We start from the raw sequence: 24,312 nt of genomic DNA on the forward strand, positions 1-24,312 counted from the left end.
TGGAGTCCGCCTGTCTCAGCATCTTAGTTCTATCTGACTATGTGAGACCTATAAGGGACTGCCTTTCATTCTGAATTTCAGATAACAAAGCCTCTATTTTAGCGACTCAGAGCCTTGCTACCAGGGGCCTGATATGCCTATTTGAAAGCTGTAAGCTCTTCTTTGTAACTAATTGTGAGAAGGAATGAATCTAGCAGAGGACCACATGTGAGCTGCAGCTTCACATCTTTTCGCACAGAAGATGCCTCATCGCAGGCACGTGCAGTATTTGCATGCAGAATTTAGGGTGTCATTCAACACTTCCAAGTAGCAGGGAACCACTCGCACCTGTAACACTGAGGCAACAAATTTGTTTATAGTCTATAAACCATTGCCGTTTATACCTATGTCAACTTTTTCTAAAAAATATCTTCTGAGTAGTTTGGCAACTTACAAAGTGAAAACTAAGTTAAGCTGCCTATAATAAATTGGGAGACATCATTACAAGAATGGTGCATAATCCTATGGTATAGTACCAAACAGGGAATTGAAACATAGTCATAATGAAAAAAAATATTAATATCCCTGCTATCATCCTAATTGTCTCATTTAATGGAAACCTCTTATGTGACCAAAACCAGCCCTCCATATGGTTCTTTAAATGCAAATAGAAGAGAAAAACCATTTATACTGAATAACAGTAATTGGACACAGCATAAGCATTTGGTCACTTCATCAAGCTTTCATCCCCAAACTTCATCCTCACTGGCCACTCAAACAGCAGAGCAGCTTTTAGGATAAATCAAGTCTGATTCACTTCCTAAAGAATAAGCAAAAGATGCTCATCATTATGTCACCTCTGCCTCTCCCTGCTTCCCACTGTCCCCCTCCACCCTGTGCCTTCACATGAAAGGAAGCTGGTATAGGGAACCCAAGAGGAAAACATAAAGGCAGCTGAAAACATGCTGAGTTCCACTCTGTTGTGCCCTAAGGGTGGTGCATTAATTATTTGGGGCCAATTAATTTGGCAATAAAATTAATATTAATAGTTCTTCCTTTTGCTTATTCCATTATCTGGCTCCTGAAAGGGACTAGCAAGGATTCTTCCTTCTTTAGAAAATGGATTTAAGCCTTGGAGGCTTCAGGACCCCCACTGAGCTGCCAAAAGGAATAAAGCCAGTTGTAGACTCTGTTTTCAGCTCTCCAGTTTCATTCATTATAAGCCTCTGACAATTTCTCATATTTGGCAATGAATGGCAGTGAAAACTACAAAAGCAAATCTCAAATTTCTTTGAATGGGGATATAGCGTGGAAAAATATGTCTCATTTAAAGTTTCTCTTCCATAGCATTGAGATATTTTCAAGAATCCTGAGGGTAGAGGAGAAAGACCACCATTTGTTCCAAGATAAAAGACCACGGTACTAATCCTGAAGGGGGAAAGGGAGAAATATTGATACTTTTCCGTTTGAAAAATACTCAATGTGTTTAAATAAATCTTCACACATACTGAAAAGAAATAGTTACGTACTTTATTAAAGGATTCTTTAATGAATTAGGAAAATCCTCCCCATAATTTCATTTTCTCCAATTATGAAGACAGTCAAATCCAGGGATTCTGACTTTGTCAGCATTTGTACTACTGCTTGAGATGAACCCACGAAGAGATTTATTTCCACTATAAAGGGGCTTGGGCATGTCCATCTTTTTTGAAAATTACATTAACTTAAGGGAAGGGCTTCCCTGGTGGCTCAGTGGTACAGAACCCACCTGCCAACACAGGAGACATGGGTTCAATCCCTGGGTCGGGAAGAACCCCTGGAGAAGGGAATGGGAACCCACTCCAGTATTATTGCCTGGAAGGTCCCATGAACAGGAGAGCCTGGTGGGCCATAGTCCCTGGGGTTACAAGAGAGTCAGATATGACTTAGCGACTAAAGAAAGAAGGGAAACTTAGTCCTTCAAAGACCAGTGCAAACTCACCCCTTGCATAAAAGGAATACAATGCCCCTGTCACCACTCCTGCAGCTTAGAGTGGGAGCACAACTTTGGTTCTCTGCTGCTGTGGCTAAATCGCTTCAGTCGTGTCCTACTCTGTGCGACCCCATAGACGGCAGCCCACCAGGCTCCCCCGTCCCTGGGATCCTCCAGGCAAGAACACTGGAGTGGGTTGCCATTTCCTTCTCCAATGCATGAAAGTGAAAAGTGAAAGCCACTCAGTCGCGTCTGACTCTTAGCGACCCCATGGACTGCAGCCTATCAGGCTCCTCCGTCCATGGGATTTTCCACGCTGAAAAATCTGGAGTGGGTGCCATTGCCTTCTCTGTTGGTTCTCTGGGAGGGGCAGAAACAGCTGCTCTCGCATATTGCCTTTAGGAGAAAAACCTGCCGCTTACAAACTGTAAGGGCTTCCCTAGTGGCTCAGACGGTAAAGCATCTGCCTGCAATGCGGGAGACCTGGGTTCGATTCCTGGGTCGGGAAGATCCCCTGGAGAAGGAAATGGGAATCCACTCCAGCGCTCTTGCCTGGAAAATCCCATGGACCGAGGACCCTGATAGGCTACAGTCCATGGGGTCGCAAAGAGTTGGACACGACTGAGCAACTTCACTTTCTTTCTTTCTACAAACTGTATATATGGTTTGTTCATGGCTTGTTCATGCCTAAACTGGCCCCAGGCTGTTTTCAGATTCCTATTAGTAGGGAGTTTCATGAATCATTGCCTTAACTGGAACGAAGCCTGAACACCCACCACTTAGCTGTGTTGGGTCTCTCTGGCTTCACACTGAAGGCTCTTCAAAGTCAGACTCGGCAAAAGTCTATTGGGCCAGAACCAGAAAATGTGATTTGAGGTTTATCATATTTTGCCTCCAAGGACCTGTGTCATGAATGCTATCTCCCCATGTATTAATTCTCCTTAGAGTTATGAAGATTGCTTTTTTTTTTTTTTGAAATGGCAGCCTCGCACTGTCTTTATCATTTAAGGGTTAAGGATGTGTTTTCTAACCACTAGCCTGCAAAACCCAGACAGTTTCATTTGGTGGAATCCTAGCAAATCCCCCAACACAAGAGTGAAAATAAAGTCTCACGGGTCCTTGAGTGACCATACTTGGTAGTCTGCTGTGAAGCAGGCATTCTGTATATATTTTGTAATCACTTTTTCTTTTCTCCTCCTCCTTCCTTTACTAACCCCAAAGAAAGTTGGCACTGGGCCTGTTCCACTTTTAGTGAATTCTCAAGTTATTCAGAGATAGATTAATAAGCTGTCTTGTGACATTCCTCTGTCCTTCCCCACTGCCCTCTGGCCATTTCATTGCTCCTGTGCATCCAATTAACAGGGTGGGCAGAGGGAATAAAAGGATGTGACCTCAACGTGAGAAGATTCTGCTTCTCATTAGAGGTCCTGTTAAAAGATCTGGTGGAAAAACAAGTTATCATAGCACCACTGGTCAGCCACGAGGCTTGAGAAATGTCATTTGCTTGTAGTTTCTACACCATCATCTAAAAACATTAACATCCAAAGTACAATTGAACACACAGCTGATCGATGAGCAATACGTTTCTCCAGCAGTACTTCAAAGAAGGATACTATTATGAGAAACTATTAATAAAGTAATTTATCTACTCCATTTCATCTTGGAATCCTTTCTTCCATTCTGGCCACTTCCCTTCTCCTCACCCTTTTGTATCTCACGCACTTTATCCAGCATCTGTTGCCATAGCAACTTGGTCAAGCTGCTGTGTTTTCACAAGGATTTCTGGAATATGATCATCATGAAGTCTTAAAGAAGAATGACCTAATAGTAGAATTTCAGGTACTGAGGGGAAAGACAGGAATCTTCCATAATAATAGCCAAATTCTCTTTTGAGACCAACTTTCAAAATCCTTTGATGCTTATTCATATCAATTCTATTAGGCAAGATTTTAAGGTCAAGTATACTATCCAAAAGTTTCCCTGGTAGCTCAGCTGGTAAAGAACCTGCCTGCAACGCAGGAGACCCTGGTTCAATTCCTGGGTTGGGAGAATCCCCTGGAGAAAGGCATGGCAACCCATTCCAGTATTCTTGCCTGGAAAATCCTCATGGACAGAGGAGCCTGGTGGGTTACAGTCCATGGGGTTGCAAAGAGTCGGACATGACTAAACGACTAAGCACAGCACAGCATACTATCCAAAGAAAAAGTTCGTGTCATTCATTCAGGGCAAATTTCTTGATTTTCCCAGAAGTAGATAGTATTATCTAGGTATATCTAACTGTAATTTTAAAAAGTATCATAAAAACACAAAATGCTATGGAAACTTAAATATGGGTGAGTACTTTTAGCTGAAGCAGTTAGTTTCTGATATTACTTAGTTTAGTTCTCAGCAAAGGTCCCTACCCTCTACTCCTATGTGATCAATTCTTTATTAGTCCCACCCACATACCAATCAGTTGTAGCCAAGAGCATTTAAGTGGAGAATTATTGCAGCTGGATTTGTAGAATAAAAGTGCAATCTCAGCTCTGAAAATGCAGTAAGTATGGACTCTGAGTAATAGTTTGCTCACAGAATCTGTAATTGCAGCTGTTAACTATGACATTCTTTGCTGGGCTGTGTGGCTTATTTATCGTGATCCATATGCCAGGCAAGTTGCAAGGCCACCTGTGTTGCTGTCTTACAGCACGCCCCCCGCAACCCCCCCGACATGTTTCACAGTCTAAGCCTTTAACTTACTAGTTCATGTATCTTCTTTCCTATTCAGATCTAAGTAGACACTTGTTTGACAAAAAGGCAAATTATCATCAGTGACATTTGCATTTACCAAAAGGAGGAGAATGTTTTCACTGGCAACATGATAACAGCCACTGTTTCTCTCCACTCCGTTTGAAATGTTTCCTTTATGGTTTGAGGGCTGTTCCTGTACTAGCTTTTCACTTTTGGGAATTGAAAGGAAGGGGAGAGTCAGGTAAAGATGCTGTCACAAGACAGAGGTAGGTGAATTCCCTAATTGAAGAGTGACTCTGTGATGATCTTTTGTGACATCAGGGTTGATGAAATCTCAAGCTACAGAACAGCTTTCTTACCCAATGATATTGGCCTGTCGACAATGTCAGATTTCTGTTTTAACACACATTAATGATCACACTAGCAACTGATGATTATGTAATGTAATAAGGACTCTATTATTTGTAACCCTAAGAGAGTGCAGGTCAGGAAGCAACAGTTAGTACTGGACATGGAACAATAGACTGGTTCCAAATAGGAAAAGGAGTACGTCAAGGCTGTATATTGTCACCCTGCTTATTTAACTTATATGCAGAGTACATCATGAGAAACGCTGGACTGGAAGAAACACAAGCTGGAATCAGGATTGCCGGGAGAAATATCAATAACCTCAGATATGCAGATGACACCACCCTTATGGCAGAAAGTGAAGAGGAACTAAAAAGCCTCTTGATGAAGGTGAAAGTGGAGAGTGAAAAAGACAGCCTAAAGCTCAACATTCAGAAAACTAAGATCATGGCATCTGGTCCCATCACTTCATGGGAAATAGATGGGGAAACAGTGTCAGACTTTATTTTTTTGGGCTCCAAAATCACTGCAGATGGTGACTGCAGCCATAAAATTAAAAGACGCTTACTCCTTGGAAGAAAAGTTATGACCAACCTAGATAGCATATTGAAAAGCAGAGACATTACTTTGCCAATAAAGGTCTGTCTAGTTAAGGCTATGGTTTTTCCTGTGGTCATGTATGGATGTGAGAGTTGGGACTGTGAAGAAGGCTGAGTGCCGAAGAATTGATGCTTTTGAACTGTGGTGTTGGAGAAGACTCTTGAGAGTCCCTTGGACTGCAAGGAGACCCAACCAGTCCATTCTGAAGGAGATCAGCCCTGGGATTTCTTTGGATGGAATGAGCTGAAGCTGAAACTCCAGTACTTTGGCCACCTCATGCAAAGAGTTGACTCATTGGAAAAGACTCTGATGCTGGGAGGGATTGGGGGCAGGAGAAGGGGACGACAGAGGATGAGATGGCTGGATGGCATCACTGACTCGATGGACATGAGTCTGAGTGAACTCCGGGAGTTGGTGATGGACAGGGAGGCCTGGGGTGCTGTGATTCATGGGGTCGCAAAGAGTCAGACACGACTGAGCGACTGAACTGAACTGAACTGAAGAGAGTGAGATCAGTGATTTCAGATTATGCAACAAGAAGTTTTAACAAATGACACCTGAAAATATTCTTCACCTCTGTCACGTTACTTCCCATGCTGGAGAAGATATATGTGTGTGTGTGTGTGTGTGTGTACATGCATATATACATGTGTGCATATATGTGTGTGTATAAATACACACATACACATATACACACACACACACATATATAGATAGATATACACACGCACACTTACATATATATATATATATATATATATATATATTCAGACTTCCCTGGAGGCTCAGATGGTGGTAAAGAATCCACCTGCAATGCAGGAGACCTGATTTTGATCCCTGGGTAGGGAAGATCCCCTGGAGAAGGAAATGGCAACCCACTCCAGTATTCCTGCCTAGAGAATTCCATGGAGACAGGAGCCTGGTGTGTTATATGGTCTGTGGGGTTGCAAAGAGCTGGACGTGACTGAGTGACTAACACTTACTAAAACTGACAGAAAATGGAGATTTTCTTGAAACTATGTTAGAAACTTTCCAGAATAGGTTGTTTGAATTTTGGATGTTAAGGACATTTAGGCTTTCCTAGAGAAAGGGTTTTCAAGGAGAGACAGAAGCAAACCAAAACAAACAGGCACATCAACTGTTGTTGTGTTTTGACCTTGACATTGGAGGGGACAGCGTGCCCCTGTGTAGCTGTTACTGCTCATTACAGCCCAGACACAAAAGGATGTCCACGTTAGTCTCCCCGTTTGAGATACATTTTCCCTGCTGTACAAGGTCTGAAATTGATGACTTTGGAGGCAGTCCTTGTAGTTCTCATGTGTTTACTCTTAAGTGGAGAAAAAAATGAACAAGGCAGGGACATGCACATACTCATTTAGCAAATTAATGACAGCATCCATGGGCATGTAGATATTTTGTGGCAATTATTTTCTTGTAAATGGTGAATTAAAAATCATAAACTCTTATTGCCAGAATGGATTAGACAGTTAATGTAGTTTGAATTCTATGAATTGCATCTGTAGAGAAAGTATTATAGGGGAGGTCAGTGATATGTGGGGGGCAGACTTATATTAGCTGTAGAACCAGGATTGCTGTACAGAGCTTTTGAGTCCCTGCCCAAAGTTCGCTTCTTTTTTTTTTTCAGACCACATTCTATTCTCTGGGTAAGTTTTTCATTCTCGTCTCCGCGTTGATCAGAAAGTGAAACCGTCATAGTCATGGTGTTCACGAGTTATACATGACACATCTCATCCTTTATCAAAGTTGCTGGGAAAAATTCAACCTAATTTTTTTTCTCCTGCACACGCATACATTTTTGTGTTCTCTCGTTTTCAATATCTGCCTTTTCAAGAATGTGTTCTTTTCGGGCCTGTCTCTGTCAGTTCCGTTTTCTCTTGATTTTCCTCTCTGACTGCTCTCTAGTTGGCCCCTTCATTCTTGGATTCTGGATCCCTTTGAAACAGGGAGTGGCCCTCTATCCTTTCTTGGCAGACATCTACCTGGCTTTCAGAGAAGAGAGAGGCAGGTAAGATGTCTGTAAAAACAAAGAACAAAAAATGGAAATGACAGAGTAAGGCAAACAGTAAGAAAAACAAGGCTTTGTCTCCAAAGTGGAGTGGGGGAGGGACACAAAGGGAAGTGAAAGCAAATGGCACTGAAAAAACTTGTTCTCTTTTCATTCCGGGGCGTGCGACGTGGCTAAGGTGACAGGATATGTGATTCGTCAATGCTTTTTTCCCTACCATTCCTCAAGCTGAGCCCAAAGCTGCCTCCTCATCAGAGTTGCTCTGAATAGACTCACCCCTGCTTTTTCTCCTCAAACTAAGACAGTCCATTAATGAATCTCTCTAGTCTACTTTCAACTCAACCACAACATTAGCACAGTAACGATTAATGGTTGGTTTAAGCAGCAGACTCACAGGTGGGGCCTACGTAATCTTTTGCTTATTTTAAAGCCCTCTGCCTTCAGACCTGGGAAGCATCATCTCAAACTTCCTTTTTTATATTCAGGCACCCAGTTCTTCAGGCTGAGCATATCCTTTGTTATTGCTTAGTTGCTAAGTCATGCCTGACTCTTTAGCAACCCATGGACGCAGCCTGCTAGGCTCCTCTGTCCATGGGATTTCCCAGATAAGAATACTGGAGTGGATTGCTACTTCCGTCTCCAGGGGATCTTCCTGACCCCAGGGATTGAACTCAGGTCTCCTGCATTGGCAGGCAGATTCTTTACTACTGAGCCTCCAGCGAAGCCTGAGCATATTCTTATTAGGGGTTAAATAATGCTTAAGGTTACCCTAGCAGGGAGAGGAGGTGTGAGAAACTTGCTTCTCGGTTTCTTTTCAGGACTCTGAGATCTCTCACCAGTACCAAGATGACACAGTCTAAACCCCCATTATGGTGGCCCAGTTAGCAAACCTGTAGATGGGATCAGGACCAAAGTAAGACTTTCTCATGACATCCCCAAAGGTGGAGTGTGGTGGCGGGAAAGATCACACACACTTGTCATATTTTTGCTCTTCTCCCACTACCTTGGCCAGACATCACATGAAATATGGCCAGAGGAATCCATACAGATATCAGGGCCTAGAAACTACGTGGATATACCCAACCCATTCTATTTTTCAAGTTCATTTAGTAAAATCCTCTTTTAGCAGTTGCCCCCAGTTACCTGTTGATGCTGTTTTTCTGTGCTAACATCTGCCAGTCCTTGCCTTTGGCATTGGGGGTGTCAAACGTAGCACAAATCCGCTGTCTGATGGAGTAGGGGATTTTGAAGGCTTTGGGGCCAGTCTGTGCAGGAAAAGTGCTATCCTCTTGTGCAAAGAAAGTGATGGTCTCTCTTTCACTCTATAAACAAAACAAAGAAAACAGGATCAGAGCTAAGTAGCAGCATTACTGTTCAACACTCTTGTTTTTTTGAGAAAAGTTGTGTTAACACACATGCAAAAAATGCTTGCCCATTGTGATGGAGTCTATAAAATACACGGACAAGCTCTCTCTCTTCTAACATAGTAAATAATGTCTCTAGTAGCTTAATAAATCGTAGACTGGAGATTTACAGCAGCCTCTTTCACTCAGGGGAGTCACAACCTTCAGCTTCCTATATCCAAGGAGGTCTCAGCTGAGAGCAGAATTAGAGTTTTAAAAATATTCTCAATGTAAAAAAAAAAAAAAAAATCTAGAATCAGTTGGAAGAAGGTGCCCGGTGACAGATTCAGTTCATTGTAAGCAGACCTTCTGAGAGTCAGAGCTGATCAGAGAATGGGCTGATCAAAGGAGCTGGCTGGGAAGCCACATGTCAGGAAAGCTACAAAGGGGAACTGATTGTATGTTGATCATTTTCAAGTTTGTGTTTCTCCCAATCCTAACATGTGATTCTATAGTAAATATTTTGGTCTTGTTTCAGAATGAAATTGCTTTGGTAAAATAGGAGGCAGCCATGAGTCAGTGATGAGATGTGCATTAGCTCGTGGAGTGGTCCAGGCTGGAGAGCTCCCGCTTGCTGGAATGCCCACTCTTCTGACTTAGAGCTGTCCAGTGACGATTTGTTATTTCAGTGCATCATGGCAGTTGGTTCATCATATCCAATGTGAAATTACACATCTATCCATCACGTTGGAACGGTTGCTGAAAGTTTTATATGGACTAACAGAATTTTAAGGCCTGAAGAGTATTTTGAATCACTCCCATGATTATGATGGATTACAAGTCAACAGGAATTCTTCAGATATGACTATGCCCCTAATCAGTTGATTATGAATTGACTAAGAGATTTTGCTGAGTGGACCTGACCTAATCAAGTAGCCCTTAAGAGAGAAAAGATACAGCTCTTATCTGGAAGTATCTCTCCTGGTGGCTTGGAAGAAAGCAAACAGCTATGCTGTGAACTGCCTATGGTTGGGAGCTGGGTCTGGGGATATGTGGCTAGGACCTGAGAGTGTTCCCTAGGAGCTGTGAGTAAACCCTGTCTAGCAGCCAGCAAGAAAAGGGGGACTTCAGTCCTATAGCCCAAAGGATCTGAATTTGTCAACAACCCTAATAAACTTAGAAAAAACCCTCTGAGCTCTAGACGAGAATATGTTCCCACCACCACCTTGACCTCAGCCTTGTGAGATCCTGATCAGAGAAACCAGTTAGGCCATGCCTAGACTTCTGCCCTACAAAAAATGTGGGGCAATAAATGGGTGTTGTTTTTTTCTGATACATGTGTGGCAATTTGTTATGCAACAAAAGAAAACTAATACAAAGGGAAATTAAAACACAAATCTGAGGTTGGGTAAAGGGACTAGTTAGCACTGTTTAAACCCCAAGAAACTCTCCTTTGCATTAGGAACTTGTCAACTTGTGCTGACCTTTCCTGCCCTTCCTGAACTGCCCTGTGACTTCCCCTGATGCTTTTTCTGACCCTTACACACCTTCCTGCTGTGGACACCACGGCCACAGCAGCACTTCTCTGCTAGTGTTCAGGCTCACACAGCTATCTGACTTCAGACTTGGTGAGTTTTATATCTTCAAAAATCTGTTAACTGAGGAAACGTGTTCATGCAAAGGTCTTATTAAAGAGTGATATATATATCTTTTGTTTTTCTGTAACCATTTAGGACAGTGACCTTTGGGGGTCTGTGTTTTGGAATCCAGTGCCTTAACCCAGCATTCCCACAGGGCATTTCAGAAGATATTCCGAGAAAGAGCAGTCCCATGGTCAAATACATCTGTGAAATGCGACATACTATATCTTGTTCTTGGAAATTAAAAATACATGTTACCAGATTCAACAAATTCTACTTACTGGTTTTAGTTTTAATCCCTGGAGCATTATAGAACAATACTCATCCAAATTCTTCCAGTTTTTGAGTTAGCATAAACAGAAAAAGTGTGGTTTTCAGAGTCAACAAGGTCTTGCTTTGGAGTACAAGTTTCCATTTTCTAGCTCAGTGACCTTGGGTGCTACAGGACTTCCCTCAGGCTCAATTTCCTAATCAGTCTTCTGGCATTTTTAAAATAGACTCCACAGAGGTTATAAACTTTGGTAGAAGTCACCCAGATAGATGTTACCAGAGCTGAAACTAGAATTCTGATACCCTAACACCTTTACCAGGACTTACTTCACTACACCACCCTGCATCAAAACAGCTAACAAGAACCCACAGGCCAGAGTGGTTCGGAAAAATGCTCTGAGTGATATTAGCATTATACTTCAAGAATTAAAAGTAGGATTTCAGGAACTTATTTACAGAACAGAAAAGAGACTCAGAGAACGAATTTCTGGTTGCTAGGGGGAAGAATCGGAGAAGGCAATGGCGACCCACTCCAGTACTCTTGCCTGGAAAATCCCAGGGACAGAGGAGCCTGGTGGGCTGCAGTCCATGGGGTCGCTAAGAGTCAGACACGACTGAGCGACTTCACTTTCACTTTTCAGTTTCATGCATTGGAGAAAGAAATGGCAACCCACTCCAGTGTTCTTGCCTGGAGAATCCCAGGGACTGGGGAGCCTGGTGGGCTGCCGTCTATTGGGTTGCACAGAGTCAGACACAACTGAAGCGACTTAACAGCAGCAGCAGGGAGAAGAATAGGGGGAAGAGACAGGGAGTTTGGGATGGACATGTACACACTGCTGTATTTAAAATGGATAACCAACAAGGACCTACTGTATAGCACAGGGAACTCTGCTCAATGTGATGTGGCAGCCTGGATGGGAGGGGAGTTTAGGGGAGAATGGATACATGGCTGTGTGTGGCTGAGACCCTTTGCTGTTCACCTGAAATTATCACAACATGGTTAATTGGCTATACTCCACTATAAAATAGGATGTTTAAGTTAAAAAAAAGGACTTAAAAAATAAAGATTAAAAAAAAAAAGTAAGAGGACTTCATGAAGGAGGCATTTGAGTTGACCTTGAAGGATGGGTAGCTGTTGAATGAACAGAAATTGACTGGATAAGTCAATATTTCTGGCAGAGTAGCCAGTTCCTTTCCGATATATAAGATGTTTATAAAATAAACTACCTCAGGCTTCTTACTGCATAAAATAGGTTGTAAGATATATCATTTTTTATCATAGTATGTAAAATTTCTTTTAGTTTTTAATAATGCAAATCAAGTGGGAATAGTTTCTTTAAATATTTCCTGACTTAAGGCAGGAAAATGTCCTTAAAATGAATAGTAAAAACCAGAGGGAGAATAAAAGGAATTCTATATGAGATAATATGGTAGTTGTTATTGTAAAAATGGCACTAAAGAGTGATAACATGTGAAAAGGTGGCTTGCCAATGGAACGGGTTATCCACGCCAAAAAATGACAAGAGACAGATGCTCTCATGGCATCTATGATTGGACCAACTCAACTAAGCTCTGTCTTTCCTGCTGGCAGAAGAAAGACCACCTCAATACATAGTCTTCAGAAAAAAAATGGACAGAGTGGTATGATTTGAGGGTGAATAAAATATTACATGAGACTTCTAAAAATAAGTATTTTTTTCCCTGCTTAGTACACTTTAATAAATGGGCCCCCATGTCCTTCAAAGTTTCGAAATGTAAATATTTCCCAATTGTAAGGATGGCACTTTACATAACATTTATGATGCATTCTAGAAGACATGTGGGCCAACTAAGAAGAATCCAGTGGCTGCATCTTCTGATGGTTTAAATTAAATATGCAGAGGAACAGTAGATTTTCATGCTCTGCACACAAGAGATAAGCTGCTGCTACCTGGTTAATGCAGGAGCTGTAAAACAGGGAGGAATTCCAAATATTCTGTCGACTTTGTAACAGACAAATCATCCCCCACCACTTTTGCAAGAAAGATAAGAGCATTGCTTGAAGGGAAAATTTTAACATGCAAGATTCCCATTTTAAGTTGTTTCTACCAAAAGATAGATTCTTTAATATTGTTACATTAATAAGGAATGAGGAAATAAATGACTTGGGGATTCTTCCCTTCTGTTCAATATTAGCAAAATTATTTCGCTTCAGTCCACGGGGCTTCCCTGGTGGCTCAGATGGTAAAGAATCCACCCGCAATGTGGGAAACCTGGGTTCGATCCCTGGGTCAGGAAGATCCCCTGGAGGAGGGCATGGCAACCCACTCCAGTGTTCTTGCCTGGAGAATCCTCATGGACAGAGGAGCCTGGCGGGCTACAGTCCATGGGGTCGCAAAGAGTCAGACATGACTGAGTGACTAAACACACACAACACACACCAGTTTTAAGATTGGCAATACTGTTGCTTTGTAGGGTATCAATTAGTGATCATCATTAGGTAATTTAGTTGGGTTAATTTAAGGAGAACCAACCTGCTTCTAAAGACTGAATAATAATGGCCACTCTAAAGAACAGAAAAGATATATTACCTTAATCACTGAAATACTTTTAAAATTTGACTGATATGAATGATTATGTTTGGAGAGCCATTTAAATAAGAGGCATGAAGGGATATGATGGATGTGGGGCTGAGCAGAAAGAACCAAATGCCTTCAAATGAAGATGCTCACTGCATTAATTAATTTAAAATCAATGTTTATATATACACACACACATATATGTATCTTTTATCTCTCATGGTTCTATTGTAAATTAGGGTAGGAAGGAGGAGCTCTGAGCCTAGATATGTGAGAATTTTTTTTGGGGGGGATGGATATTTAAGTACATATTTCAAAGACATCTGTTGGAAGCTTCAAAGTTTTAGTTCTATTATTATTATTAATCAATGATGGCCTATTACTAACTTATTAAAGCCACCTAACACAGAATCTTTCTGCATTAGTGTAGTGACCATGAAATATGCATTTTAACAATTTATCTATTATTGTGGACTCATGGGGAAACAGTGGAAACAGTGTCAGACTTTATTTTTCTGGGCTCCAAAATCACTACAGATGGTGACTGCAGCCATGAAATTAAAAGACGCTTACTCCTTGGAAGGAAAGTTATGACCAACCTAGATAGCATATTCAAAAGCAGAGACATTACTTTGCCAACAAAGGTCCGTCTAGTCAAGGCTATGGTTTTTCCTGTGGTCATGTATGGATGTGAGAGTTGGACTGTGAAGAAGGCTGAGTGCCGAAGAATTGATGCTTTTGAACTGTGGTGTTGGAGAAGACTCCTGAGAGTCCCTTGGACTGCAAAGAGATCCAACCAGTCCATTCTGAAGGAGATCAGCCCTGGGATTTCTTTGGAAGGAAAGATACTAAAGCTGAAACTCCAGTACTTTGGCCACCTCATGCGAAGAGTTGACTCATTGGAAAAGACTCTCATGCTGGGGGGGATTGGGGGCAGGAGGAGAAGGGGACGACAGAGGATGAGATGGCTGGATGGCATCACTGACTCGATGGATGTGAGTCTGAGTGAACTCCGGGAGTTGGTGATCGACAGGGAGGCCTGGCGTGCTGCGATTCATGGGGTCGCAAAGAGTCGGACACGACTGAGCGACTGATCTGATCTGATCTTGAAAATATCCTGCCTTTCTCCAAGTATTCCCAACTTTCTCAGAACTTGATCTTCATTTTCTTTGAACTGTCTACCATAAAAACCAAGTCATTTTTAGGGAGGAGAGGATGTTTTTTAATCCCAGATATACCACCAGATGTGTGTTTTCCCAGCAATTAGACAGTCCCAGGGTTGGAAGGACCTTGAGTGATCATTCAGTCAAGACATCCTTTTGCAAACAGACCTCTATGAAGGGAATCAATTCTGTTCCTAAAGATCAGCAGAATGAATACTTAATTCCAGCCCAACAAACAAACAGGTGCATCTCATTCTTCTTCAGTCTTGAGGAAAGAATTTTCTAATTTTCATCTACTTAGACTTAGGGAAAAAAGCTGATGTTGCGATGTTTGCCACTACTGCATCAGCCCTTAAAGAGGGGGCTTGTATTATGGACAAGGCCCATGGTTAGGACTAAGAAATTAAACCCCCTTGATTGGGATCCGGATGTAGTACTGAATAGAAAGCCAGACTTTGATCTTAAAGTCAAGTGTCTCAGTGGCTACTCATCTGGTTCGCTCTATGATCTTGGATAAGAAGGCTGACTTCCTTGAGATTGTTTAAAATTGTGATGGTATAATACTAACCTACAGAATTCTGACCATTATACATGAAAGCATATGAAATAGGACCTGAAATATAGTGGCTTTTAAAAATTAATTTTCTTCTGACATTGAAAATGATGGTTAGTGAGATCTGCCTAAGAAATAGTTTGGTAGAAAGACATGTGGATGAACTGGGCCAAAATTCAGCAGGGACACTTAAAGTTATTAATGAAATGATTCTTACAGGATCAAACAAGTTAATAAAGCTTCTAAAGTGCAGCAGCCTACAAATCAGATAGCTGTAGTCCAACACTGAATATCTAAATATTATTCTTATACTTTTGCCTCCTTTTATCAAGAAAGATGGTGATGTCATGTTCTTTAAGGCTTTCCAAAGTGACTGTAAACTTTGTGAAGCATCAGAATGGGAGAGTCAAGATTAAGTTTATTAGCTCATTTTCTCTCCATGAACTTTTATAGTTTATTTAAGCAAGATGCAAAGGTACCAGGATGTAGTATCAACCTTATTATATTCCTTTTACACAAACATGTTGTAATAGCTGAAACTGATTTTCAGTATCTGGATGCCTTAGAAAGTAAAAAACCTTTTAAACCTGGAATTCTTTTGTTGACCTGTTAATAGATATTTATGGAACTTTTCATCAGTGGCACCTTTATGTCCTGCCTTTCACTCTTCATTCTGAAATGCAGCTCTTCTCAGAGTTGCCTTTTATTTTAGAACTAACTCCCATATGATTTGTATTTTAGTTTGAAACGTATTGTGTTAAAAATGCCATGACTGTTCAAAAAAGAGACTCTAAATGTATCTTGCCTGAGGTTTCTGCATCTACCTTCCCCATCAGGACTACCTTAGCGCATAATGCTAATTGGCAATAACGAATGCAGATATGGTAGAAACATGTCAGTTAAGACAGCTATCAATTTTGAGGCACGCTCCTTTGGAAAGCCATCGCACTTCAGAGGAAACTATTTGGGGGAATTAGCAATGCTCATTTTGCATAAATAATGAAATGCAGTGAGAATGGAGGGAAGTGGTGATGCAGACTACATGTTTTGAGAAAAATCATAACCTGAAATTGAATAGTACAGATACAAAAGGTGTTAAACCTTCTGCTAAGTGTGAACAAATGAATATGTCTTATTTATATATGCAAACACAAAAGTGTATGTGTATGTATGTGTATATGTTGATGTTTAGTCACTAAGTCCTGTCTGACTCTGCAATCCCCTGGACTGTAGCCCGCCAGGCTCCTCTGTCCATGGGGTTTCTCAGGCAAGAATCCTGAAGCGGGTTGCCATTTCCTTTCTCCAGGGGATCCTTCTGACCCAGGGATCAAGCCTGCATCTCATGCATTGGCAGGTGGACTCTTTAACACAGCCACCAGGGAAGTACCCATATGTATATATACATGTACATGTTCTAAGATGAACATAACAGTGTGTGTGTTTTTCTAAACTAGCCAGGGATTACCTTGAAATTGCTAAATAAGGTGTCATCAGCTCCCCTGATTCCGCCCCTCAGCTACTCTCCCCTGCTGAAATAACCATTCAGGAAGAAAGGCCATAGTCTACTCGATAAGCTGAAGCTCAGAGCCATAGAGTCATTCAGTGGCTTAGGGCCAATCAAAGCCACGGCAGCACACAAGTTCCCGAGTGACTTCTCCTCTGACTCCCATTCTAACTCTGCCCTTGAGTAGTCATGTGACCTTGGACAAGGTCGTATCCCTTTTTGCATTATGCCCTTTCTTTGGAGAGTGAGATTATTATCCATCCTGTCTCTTACTGTACTGATGAATTCTAGGCTTCATGGAAATGGGGATGTGTAGAACCCTGATCCTGGAGGGTATCAAAAAATTATAAGACAGTAAGGAAACAAAGCCTTGAAAATGTAATAACAGATGGGGAAACTGACTTATAGAAACTCATCAGAAAAAAAAAAAAAAGAAAGAAACTCATAAGAACTGGCAGAAAAGCAGCCCAATGGTGACCTTGTATTTTCTTATGGTATGTGTCTCAATTCAATAATGAATCTCAGCTGATTCCAGGTCTACCATGAACTGTTTGATTGGTTGTGGTTTTGTGTATAAAAAGCCCTGGACCAGTTCCTTCCCCAAAGGCCCCTCCGCAGAGCCTATGCTCTAATGGGTTAAGTTTCCAGGCCCAGTTCAAATCTTCAGCCTGTGAAAAAGTTGATTTTCCCTTATCAGTAATGAGGATTAAAAGAGTGAGTGCATTTTGAATCTCTTTCATGCTATACATATAGCACAACTAAGTATATAATGGGCTTTAGAAACAGGTCAAGTGACCTGGACACCAAGGACTCACCTCGAGGATTGACGTCTGCACTTGGAGGATCTGTTCATGGCCTTTGAGCTGCCGGATGCAGATTTTGCAGGACAGCTGGGTGGTGGTGGGCGTGTAGCGCTCCAGGGAGAAGGCACAGTGCAGGGGCTGCCGGTTACTGCACCACACGCGGGAGAACGGGACTTCCTGCGGGGGACAGAGGGGAGAGGAGAGGGCTGGAGCGTGCAGAGCCCGGCTGAGAGGAGCAGAGCGCAGGACAGACCTAATCACAATAATTAGGATGATCATGATGATGGTGATGGCAGCAGAGATAATTGCCTGAGCGACTCTGGTGGAATTGTTGTAGAAATAATGTCCTAGCATATGCCAGGCAGCACAAAAGTAATTAATGTCAATTCCAATTGATAACATTCGAATTCCAAAACCACGCTGAAAGAGCTCAGATTTCACTTGGTGACACACACAATGAGAAAGAAGACCATCAAAAGTTAATCACCATGTTTTTCCACGACAAAAAGATTCTTTAGACGACTCCTATGGGAGGATTCCTAGTAGACGCCTACTCTTTGCTACCTAAGCCCAGGGTAGGATGTTATCATCTCATGTACATGAAAATTATGAAGAAGTGACTGGCCAGAACTTATGCCCATACCACAGCCTCATGCTGAACTGTATAAGCATATTATACATATTATACATAATATGTATAATAATGTAAATTATTATACATAATATACATACATATTATAGCATAATGTTGCTATATATCCAGCATAAAAATTACACCTACTGCAGGATCACTCACACACATACACACCAGAGAGAGAAACCTACTGCAGGATCATACACACACACACACACACACACACACACACACCCCCACCAGAGAGAGACACAAACACAACAGGTTAGCCCAGAACAATCTATTTTGTCAATTCCTCATTCAATTCATCCACTCTACAGTTATTTGTACAATGCCTTCTAATAACCAGACACTGTACTAGATAAACAATAAAGGAATAGTAAGAATTTAGGTCTGGTCTCCACTTTATAGGGACTTACAATCGAGTGGCAAATGCCATTTCACTAAATGAGGTTGGGGGGTAAGTTATAAAATCTATATTCCTCCTTTCCCCATGACCAGCCAGTGCTGGCCACCAATTGTCTCAGGCATGTGGTTTATATTAATGTGAAGTGGAGGTCAGTCAGTCACTGATATTCTTCCATCTACCAGAAAGTCTTTCCCTCCTACTGGAATCAGGCTATGGTCCTTGGCAATGACCTCATATTCCCAGCCTATAGTAAACTGCATCTCACTTCTTTCTCTTTCCTTTGACTCATTAATTTGCTCTTTTACCTGTTACTACAAACACAATTTTCTCCAATATTGATGCTGAAAGGTGGCAAAAGATGGATGAAGTCTGGAACTCTGATTCTCTGAAACGTGACTGGTGATGGTGTCAAAAGGTGTTACAAGACCATGAGCCATGTTTAGAATTCAATTTACCCACTTTAAGGAACCAAGAGTTCCCTGGTTATCCCTGAACTTCATGCTATACACTTGCAGGTTTCCTCATTTTTCTCTGCAGGAAGTCTCAAAGATCCTGATTTCTGGGTACTTGCTAGGGGGGATCAGCAGAGAGAGATGGAGTTTAGATTGTGGAAGACTTGAGTACAGGAGAGCCAGTTTTGGGAAACATGAGAAAAAGAAATCAGGCATTAACCCCTACCACACATCCCACCAAGGGATGTAGGGGTGTTGTTTCATTTGTTTGCTCTTAAACTTGAACCAAGGGAAAGGCAATGGACTAAGGGCTCAGAGAACGTCTGTATGTTGACACTGCAGCTGCCTCTATCCCTGTGCAGAATGTGGGCTATTAGGAAGAAGGCAACTCTCTCCCATCCTCAGTTCTCCCCTACACAGAAAGAACTAGAAGTCTGAAAACTACATTTCACAGCCCTTGCCAGCAGGGAGTTCACATTTCCGTTCTGCCAATGAGAGGTACTTGTTTTAAATTTGGAAGGAAGGGAAGAAATGGTTTCTGTTCCTCTGGTACCAGCAAGCAAACCTCAAGGGTTCAGCTGACAGCGTATGTGAGGTTTGCAGGGGCTTCTGAGAACCTTCTGCTTCAGGGTTGCGGTGGTTTCCTGTAATTGTGGAACTTGCTGATTTCCTCATATCTCTGGCGGCTTTCTCTGACCTTGGCTCTCCCAGGTTTTCCAAAGGTTTTATAAGCACATTAATCCCTTGATTAAAATATTTTTTTCTCGACCCAAACCATTCTCTAATGAAACGCCAGTAGGTTGGAAGTAGTCTTTTGAGAAACTAAGATGAGCTGGGTATGCCGGAAGGCTCACTAGTGTTTTCCCACAGAGAGGCTGTTGTCCAGGGCAAATGCTGGGAGAAGCATGAAGCTAATGGTCACCAAGGAAACCCATGGCTGGGGCACAGCTGGCTCATATACCAGCAAGACCGCAGCACAGAACCAGTGAATGGTACCTCTTTCCCACTTTCTCCCTAAACAGAGACTAACTTAGGAGCTCTTCTCTTTCCGTCCTAGCAACAGAGGGCACTGCTGAATGGTGGTGAAAGTGAAGTCGTTCAGTCGTGTCCGACTCTGCGACCCCATGGACTGTGTAGCCTACCAGGTTTCTCTGTCCATGGGATTTTCCAGGCAAGACTACTGGAGTGGGTTGCCATTTGCTTCTCCAGGGGATATTCCTGACCCAGGGATTGAACCCAGGTCTCCTGCATTGCAGGCAGACCACCCCCCCCCACTCTGAGCCACCAGGGAAGCCTGATTGGTGGGCCTCCCAGCAAACTTGAGAGGAAGTCATTCCCTAAAACACTCAAAAGTGACTGTCCACCTGCACCAAATCCTATACCAGATACTTCTATACTATACACGGTCCGCCATTTCTCCTTGCTGTCTAATCTTACTCCTGCTGTGTCCTGGTTCAGTAAACCAGGGTAACTTTTACTTCTTATCTCAGCCTTCAGCTCTTCTCTCTCCATCGACTGAGCTCTTCAAATCCTCATCTGCTCACAAACACCCAGTTGCCATTTCTCTGGAGGACTCTAGCAGCTACATCTCTGGTTTTTATATCATTAACAGCCATCACTGACATTATACCCCAGTCAGCACAAATAATTTCAGTTGGCCTTTCCTTTCTTAAACATCCTACCATTTTTTTGGGGGCGGGGGGGAACACCATGCAGCATGTGGAATATTCCCTGACCAGGAATCGAACCCATGCCACCTGCCTTGGGAGTGTGGAGTCTTGGCCACTGGACCACCAGGGCAGGCCCAAGTCTACCTTTTATGAACGGATTATCACCATCTCTCTCACTGTCATTCTACAGTCTTTCTGTTTCCATGTGTGAGCCTCTTCTCTGGTCTTATCATAGCTAACTGGAGTAGCCCGCTCACCAAGCCTCCCATCTCCGTCTCTACTACACAGAATTAATGAGAGGACTGGGGAGGAAGCAGAAAGCAGTTGACTGGTATTTTTCAGGGAAGAGCCTGTAATCATGAGTGGAATCACTGATGTCACCACATCACCTGGAAACTCTGCTTTCATTGCATGATCCCTTTGCCTGGGGGACAAGAATGGCCCCAGGATGCCTGCCGTCGTCAACACAGCCCCCTGCCAGGCCTTCAAGGGCTTCTGTCCTCTCACCCCGTCCTCTCTCTGTTCAGCCTCAATCTTCTAGCCCTGAAATGCACTCTTCTCCAAACCAGAGTATTTTAAAAATTCATTGGAGTACAGTTGCAGCTTCCCACTGGCTATCTATTTAATGCATGGTGGTGAATAGATGTTACATTTTTATACTCACTCAGTATCATCCCCTTGAGTGAAAATAAGCATAACAGAGGACTCCATGGTTCATTGATGCTTTCGCCTAAATAAGGTGTTTTTGCCTAACTACGCTAACCAAAGACGTCTCTGTTTTCTAAAACTGAAATTTTGAGTCATTACTGTGTAATACAAATGTTTGGATTTAAGAACCAGATAGAGCTGAATTCAAGGTCCAGCTCTTCAACAAACCTACATTTCCTGCAGTGGCTTTGAATCTTTGGTAATACTATCTTCATTAAAAAAAGAAAAAATGGACGGCACTGATGATGTGTTGAAAAGTATCTTCTGTCGTGTCGCTTACTAAATTTTGTGTATTTTCTCCTGAGAACACTGGAAGAACCCAGTGCAGACATAATCTTTTCTTGTAGAAAGACATGAGAATTGGCAAACAAACAAAAATGCCTCTTGCTTTTCTTTCCATTCTACTGCACACCATCAAAACATTAAAAAAATCTGATTTTAAGACTGTGTCAAAAGAATATTTTTGTTGTTGTTGACTTGAGTAGCAGCTGCCAATGGTGCTCAACAAAACATTTAAAAATAATAAAAGCACTGCGGTTAGTGTGTTTTCCGGGCAATCATCTTTGCTTTCATTTATTCTTCTCTGCCCCCCACCCGGCCCCCAAAAAAATACAAAACAAAACACCAAGATGCTCACTGAGCTGAGATGAATTCTGGGGAAAGTAATACTAGAGGACAAAGTGTAGCAAAGTTATGTGTGTTTAAAGAATTCCGGAAATGTTTTCTTTTTGAGTCCCATTATAATTAGTTTCGTAGCAGATGGAGAGAATGTAAATTGTATCCTAGCAGGAGACAGACACTGGGTTCTCCAAGATACACAGCATGCTGCAAGACAGCTGCTTTCGTCCTACGGAGGTGACAGCCTGGCTTGGTGTTCTGTAGGACTTAAAAAATAAATTAATATTTTATTAGATTCAGCTTTATAATATTTTACAGCTTCTCTACCCCCACTGTCAGCAAGGAAGAGGGGATACGATTTAGTACTTCTCAGGTCCCAGGAACATGCTGGGAGCAGAGTTATTTCCATGCAGAGAAGGGTTGTTGAGTCTTCGAAGGGGACAACAGCATATCCCTTGTTGTGGTAGAGTCTTATGAATAATTGTTTATTTTGGAAGGACTAGCACTGTGGGTCTCTTTCTTTCTTTGAATCAAGGTTAGTGGGTGCTATGGTAACCAGGTCTCCTAAGAACTCCTGTAACCTCACATGCCCCTCCCTTTCATCCATCCTACCTTGTTTCATAAGCAATAAGGTTTGTACCCTAGCATTTCATAAACTGTCATCCTCTAGAATTGAAACCAGCAAGATTTAAAATCTAGTTGGTCCTCCTATACATAGGCTCTCATCACACAGTTCTAAACCCAATCTGGACCTCACATCATTCTAAGAATTTTTCTTGGTTGGTGTCTCATAGGGCAGCTATTAATATTTTATGCACTGGATATCACCATGCCTGGGAAATTCCACCTTGCCCAGATGAAAGAAAAAAAAAAAAAAGTTTCTTAGAGAGTCAGCTTTGGGTACCAATTGGAAAATGTTGACTCCTAGATTGCTGTTTTGAAGTTAAAGAAAGGGAGAGAGGAATAAGACGACAGGAATACCAGGAATACCAATAACTCGAACTTGTCTATCCACTGACTTGGAAGATGATGGGGACATTTACCAGGTGAAGGAGAGACCTATAAGTGATGTCAGCAGTAGTGGGGTTTTCTGTCTTTGCAGTAGAGCTCTGTGAGTTCCCGTCCACTAAGCCAAATCAAAAGCCATTCTCTATTATCCACGCCCAGTTCGTCAGCACACACGATGCTCTCCATGAGGTTCAATCAGGCTGAATGCAAAGCCTCCCCAAAGTGTATGCATCTGATGCCTGGAGCAGTCACAATGTGGCCATTATGCCAAGCACAATATGTAGTCACATATACCAGGGGAGTTCAGTGATCACAGGAGTAAAGAAATTGGTGGTAGGGTGGTGAAAAGAAAGGAAGAATAGAGCAGAAAGCCATTTGTGGGAAAGAAAAATGAAGTGGAAATGAAACCTCAGTGGCAAGCTGCCTGATGCAGAGAAAATTAAATTGTTGTTCAGCTTTCCACGACTCTTTCAAATTATGCTCAATTACAGAAGTCAAATATTTATACATGTTCACAACCTCTATGCAATCCAACCCATCCTGACAGTAAAGCTGGTTGGGTTTCTTTGCCAGCCAGCGCCCTTTGACTTTGGCTGGCCCTGTTGCATCCTCCGGGGTGAGCAGGCATTACCCTCCTCCAAGTCTTTTCTACCTGAGGCTCTCACTGAATCCCTGGTGTTGAAGTGTTGTTTAAGTGCTCCTGAGAGGTTATAATTCTTTATCTGATTTCTTTTTTTATCTGCAAGCATTAAACTTCATAGTTACTTTGGAGTCACTTGCATTAGATCCAGGGAAGCAATGCCCTTAAACAAAGATTAAAACAGAGGAATTTGCATGACTATGAGGAGTTGTTTTAACAATACCCTGAAGTTCAATTTGGCCTGCAAACTTTGAATACTGCTTTCTGGGAAACAGAGACATCTAGGTCTAGATCATCATAAATAATACATTTATTCATAGAAAACCTCTCTCCATAAGAAAATATGTTAAATATCCAAAAAAATTGTTCAGGGCCCTGAGAGAGATACCTGTTTTGAAGGCTCTAAAACTATACACAGAGGGGGCAGCTCCTGAGGTAATGGAAAGTAAACAGAAAAATATGGCCTTATTTGATTAGAAAATTCTGAATGTTAGAAAGCAGTAATGGTGCAACTTTCTTCTAACTCTCATGGAATGGCCAAGGTTTTTCTCTTTGAGATTTGACTGATTTCCATCCTAAAAGCTGGTATATCTTGTGCATGTTTTTTTTTTTTTTTTAAATGAATGCTGTAAAGATAGGTGAAAAAACCCACAGGGCTCTGCAGGTTATGCTGATGGGCAGAACAGA

At 42.0% G+C, this 24,312-nt stretch overlaps 1 protein-coding gene and 1 long non-coding RNA gene across 10 annotated transcripts in view; one reads left to right on the forward strand and one right to left on the reverse strand.

Annotated features, from left to right (window-relative positions):
- The window catches only part of LOC123330946, a 51,569-nt gene extending 41,243 nt beyond the window's left edge, over nt 1-10,326 (forward strand). The window contains exon 3 of the long non-coding RNA XR_006547319.1: nt 9,534-10,326. This is a non-coding gene — a long non-coding RNA (uncharacterized LOC123330946). The remainder of the gene's footprint in view (nt 1-9,533) is intronic.
- The window catches only part of UNC5D (unc-5 netrin receptor D), a 627,582-nt gene that overhangs the window by 8,297 nt on the left and 594,973 nt on the right, over nt 1-24,312 (reverse strand). For 8 of the 9 annotated variants that reach the window (XM_044933531.1, XM_044933431.1, XM_044933503.1 and 5 more), the window contains 2 exons: nt 17,499-17,663; nt 8,796-8,974 (listed from right to left, as the gene is read on the reverse strand). In XM_044933531.1, the coding sequence (XP_044789466.1) occupies nt 8,796-8,974; nt 17,499-17,663 (344 nt within the window). Of the gene's footprint in view, nt 1-6,894; nt 7,662-8,795; nt 8,975-17,498; nt 17,664-24,312 lie in introns of those variants that run through there. The other variant, XM_044933458.1, reaches the window with a different exon arrangement.

Source organism: Bubalus bubalis, chromosome 1, assembly GCF_019923935.1.
Source record: "Bubalus bubalis isolate 160015118507 breed Murrah chromosome 1, NDDB_SH_1, whole genome shotgun sequence".
Classification (NCBI taxonomy): domain Eukaryota; kingdom Metazoa; phylum Chordata; class Mammalia; order Artiodactyla; family Bovidae; genus Bubalus; species Bubalus bubalis.